Consider the following 3934-nt stretch of genomic DNA (forward strand, 5'->3'; position numbering starts at 1 on the left):
GGGATTTGGATGGGGACAGGGATGGAGACCGGGACAGGGAAGGGATTGAAATGGGATTGAGAGAGCGATAGCATGGGGACAGGGATGGGACCGAGATGGTGACGGGATTAAGACAGCAATGTCAGCAAGCATGGAATTTGGGTGAGGTTGGGAGTGAGACAGTGATGGGGACAGGCATGGGATTCGGATGGGAGTGAGAGGGATGGGGACAGGAATGGGACTTGGATGGGGATGGGGCTAAGACTGGCATGGGGAAGGGATTTGAAACGGGATTAAGAGGGATGGGGACAGGAATGGGACTTCGATGGGCATGGGGATGAGACTAGGATGGGGAAGGGATTTGAAATAGGATTGAGAGAGGGATAGGGATTGCATGGGGACTGGGATGAGATGGGGATGTGATTGAGACAGTGATGGGGACAGGGACAGATTTGGCTGGGGATGGGACTAAGATGGCAATGTGGACAGTGCTGGGATTTGAATGGGGATGGGATGAGGACGGGACTGAGAGGGGGACAAGGACAAGGATAGCTGAGACACATTGGGGACAGAGGCAGGAGGGCGCCCACCACGCTGCCCTCACCTCGCGCAAGGAGCCTTTGCAGCGCAGGAGCTTGTAGAGGACGGTGCAGGGGATGCAGAGCATGGAGGAGAGTGCCAGGACCCAGCCGATGGCATCCCCCCACCACGGGTACACGTACGTCTTGTTGTAGGTCAGCGGCTTGTAGTTCACCACATGGAACACAAAGATGCCCTGGGTGGAGAGAGGGGGGTGAGGTCCCACGGCGCAGGGGGCTGGCAGCCCCAGACCCCTCACGCATGTCACCCCGCAGCCCCGACACGCATGTTGCCTCACGGCCCCAACACACGTGTCACCCCATGACCCAGACACGCATGTCATCCTGTGGCCCCGACAGGCACATCACCCCACGGCCCGACATGCGTGTCGCCTCATGGCCTGACACGCGTGTCATCCCATGGCCCCGACACGCGTGTCGCCCCGTGGCTGCCGTGCCCAAAGCAGCCGCCTGGGGGAGCCCGGTGCCCGTGGCACAGGGCCGGGGCAGCGGGCACATGCATGCACACGCGAGCACACGCGTGTCCCCGCGTGGGGCGGCCCCGCTTACCACACAGACCAGCGGCGTCACCACGGCCCAGCACCACTTCATGAAGGGCAGGGGCCGGTAGCCGATCATGCGGGCCACGTCGTCCATGAAGCGGTCAGCGCCTGAGGGGAGAAGGGCGTCAGCCGAGCCCCATGGGGCACCCGTGTCCCCTTGTGTCCCCCCCCACCGCGTCCCCCTGGCCTCACCGTAGACCCAGGCAATGACCACACACTCCCAGAAAGCCTGCCACAACAGCGTGATCCCGCTGGCCGAGTAGTTGTCAAAGAGCTGGAACACGTACATGCCGCCCTGCCGGGACGGCGCTGCGCGTCACCGGGGCTGTGCCAGCTGCCCCGCGCTGGCACGGGTGCCTCCACACCGGCACGGGCGCAGCCTTGCCAGCACCGGTGCCCCACCTGGCACAGACACCCTGCATGCCACGGGCACCCTGTGCTGCCGCAGCACCCCCACCACGATGGGCACCCACCGTGGCCACGGGCACCCCCCTCCCCGCTGCCGTGGGTGCAGCAGCCCCAGGGAGCTCCCACCCCACGCTGGGACCCCGTGGGAGGTGATGTCCCGGGGGGCAGCCGCAGGTGCCCAGCATGGGGCCAGCTGGCCGGTGTCCCTGCCGCGTCCCCCACCTGCGTGACCATGGAGAGGTCGATGAGGCAGCAGACGAGGCAGCAGAGCGCAGCGGTGAGCTCACGGCGCAGCGAGCCAGCCCCCGGCTGGGGGAACAGGTCCAGGATGCCCGTGATGAAACCCTCCACACCGACAAACTGTGGCAGAGAGTGGGGCTCAGCGGGGACATGCCACCCCGTCCCCTCCCCGTCCCTTGTCCCCCTGCCCGCTGCTGCACCTGGCTGTCCAGCCCCAGCACGAGGAGCATGAAGAAGAAGAGCGTGGCCCAGAGCGGGGACAAGGGCATCAGCGTCACGGCTTTGGGGTAGGCGATGAAAGCCAGCCCAGGGCCTGCGGGAGAACGGGGTCAGCAGTGCCACCCCGGGGGGGGGACGACTCAGGGGACACGGTGCCAGTGGGCACCCACTGCCTGGCACTCACCGGACTCAGCCACCTTGGAGATGTCCACGCCTTGCTCGGAGGCCATGAAGCCCAGCACGGAGAAGACGACGAAGCCGGCAAAGAAGCTGGTGGAGCTGTTGATCACGGCCAGGATGTAGGCATCCCTGAGGGCAGAGTGGGTCAAGGGGGTGCCGGAGCGACACCGGGGGACACACCAGGGGAACGCCCTGCAGCCGGCACAGCCCTACCTATAGCAGTTATTGTGGAAGCGGTTGTAGCTGCCCAGCGCGGTCAGGGCGCCCAGCCCGATGGCATAGGAGAAGAAGATCTGGGTGCCGGCGTCGATCCAGACCTGAGGCGCGAGGGAGGGCGTCGGGGGGCGGGGAGGGTGCTGGGGGGGTGCCCAGCACCCAGCCCCCTCCTGCCCTCCCCGCTGCCCTCACCTGCGCCTCGGCCAGCTTGGACCAGTCGGGTTTCAGGTAGTAGACGATGCCACCCAGCGCCCCGGGCAGCGTCACTCCGTGGACCAGCAGCAGGATGAGGACCACGTAGGGGAAGAGTGCCGTGAAGTAGACAATCTGCAGAGGAGTAGGTGTCGGTGAGACCCCCTGGGCTAGGGCTCTCCATTGTGTGCCACAGGTGCCCCAGCAGGACCAGGGCTCGGGCACATCCCCGGCGGCTGGTGGCATCTCCCAGACAGATGCGGGACAGGGGGTCTTGCACCTCCGTGGGCTGTGGCACAAGAGAGCAGGAGCCGGCAGTGCCGTGTGCCGCAGTCCCGTCCCCGTGTGTTGGTGGCCCCGACGCGTTCCCCCCCACCGCCAGCGTCACCTTCCCGGTCGACTTGACGCCCTTCCAGATGCAGAAGTAGACAATGACCCAGGTGGTGACCAAGCAGAGGATCATCTGCCAGTTCATCTCCCCCGGCTCGCTGAGGTCCCCTGAGAGCCGCAGCACCTTGTTCCTGTAGAGCGGGGCCGTGCTGAGCGCCGGCACGACCCCGTCGGCCCCGGGCGAGACCCCCTCAGTCCCCACACTCACTCCCAAAACTCAATGACGGGCGAGCGCTTGTTGGCCAGGTCGGCGCAGCTGAGGTTGAAGGGCCCAGTGCCGGTGCTGGCGTTGGTGCTGCCATTGCGGCAGAGCTCGAGGTGGAAGAGCTCGGCGCACTGCTCCGTGTTCCAAGCGTGGCCGCAGGTGGCCCAGGGCAGGGTGTCCGTCAGCGAGTGCACCAGGTAGAAGAGACCCCACACCAGGATCATGATGTAGTAGGAGTTGCAGAAGAAGACGATCACCATGGAGGCCAGGCCCAGACCTGCAGCACGAGGAGATCAGAGCCCACGGACACCCACGGACACCCGGCAGCCCGATGGGGTGGGGTGGGATGGGATGGAGGGTTGCTGGCGGGGATGGGGCAGGACACAGGGTGCTGGTGGGGATGCTGGGAGCCGGCAGCCCAGGGTAGGACAGGGGGGAGCCGGTGGGGACAGGACAGGGGGAGCTGTCAGCCCCCGGCAGGACGGGGTGGGGACAGCCGGCAGCATGGCACAGGACAGGGGGGAGCAGGTGGAGCGCAGCACAGGGAAGGCGTCAGGACACCGCTGAGGTGGGGATCCGGCCGCCCCCGGGGAAGCCGGCAGCACGTAGGCAGGGAGACACAGAGGCAGGCAGGGCCAGGCAGGGCAGCGCAGGGTGCCACGGGGCATGGGTGCAGGCAGCTGCCGCCCTTGGCCGGGGTGCAGGGTAGCAGCGGGACGCGGGCAAGGTGCATGGAAGCGGGCAGGGCGTGGGCAGGGTGCCGC

General features: G+C 66.6%; 2 protein-coding genes across 2 annotated transcripts in view; both read right to left on the reverse strand.

Annotated features, from left to right (window-relative positions):
- The window catches only part of QRICH1 (glutamine-rich 1), a 52560-nt gene that overhangs the window by 34202 nt on the left and 14424 nt on the right, over positions 1-3934 (reverse strand). Inside the window, exon 3 of the mRNA XM_010571275.1 lies at positions 2576-2590. The gene's annotated coding sequence lies outside the window, so the exon portion shown is untranslated. The remainder of the gene's footprint in view (positions 1-2575; positions 2591-3934) is intronic.
- The window catches only part of SLC6A8 (solute carrier family 6 (neurotransmitter transporter), member 8), a 6153-nt gene that overhangs the window by 1199 nt on the left and 1020 nt on the right, over positions 1-3934 (reverse strand). Inside the window, exons 2-11 of the mRNA XM_010573456.1 lie at positions 3174-3447; positions 2964-3096; positions 2576-2710; positions 2381-2484; positions 2172-2296; positions 1969-2081; positions 1751-1888; positions 1313-1415; positions 1128-1228; positions 570-754 (exon numbers count right to left, since the gene is read on the reverse strand). Of these exons, the coding sequence (XP_010571758.1) occupies positions 570-754; positions 1128-1228; positions 1313-1415; positions 1751-1888; positions 1969-2081; positions 2172-2296; positions 2381-2484; positions 2576-2710; positions 2964-3096; positions 3174-3447 (1411 nt within the window). The remainder of the gene's footprint in view (positions 1-569; positions 755-1127; positions 1229-1312; positions 1416-1750; positions 1889-1968; positions 2082-2171; positions 2297-2380; positions 2485-2575; positions 2711-2963; positions 3097-3173; positions 3448-3934) is intronic.

Source organism: Haliaeetus leucocephalus, unplaced genomic scaffold (genome assembly GCF_000737465.1).
Source record: "Haliaeetus leucocephalus isolate CR32 unplaced genomic scaffold, Haliaeetus_leucocephalus-4.0 Scaffold2, whole genome shotgun sequence".
NCBI lineage: Eukaryota > Metazoa > Chordata > Aves > Accipitriformes > Accipitridae > Haliaeetus > Haliaeetus leucocephalus.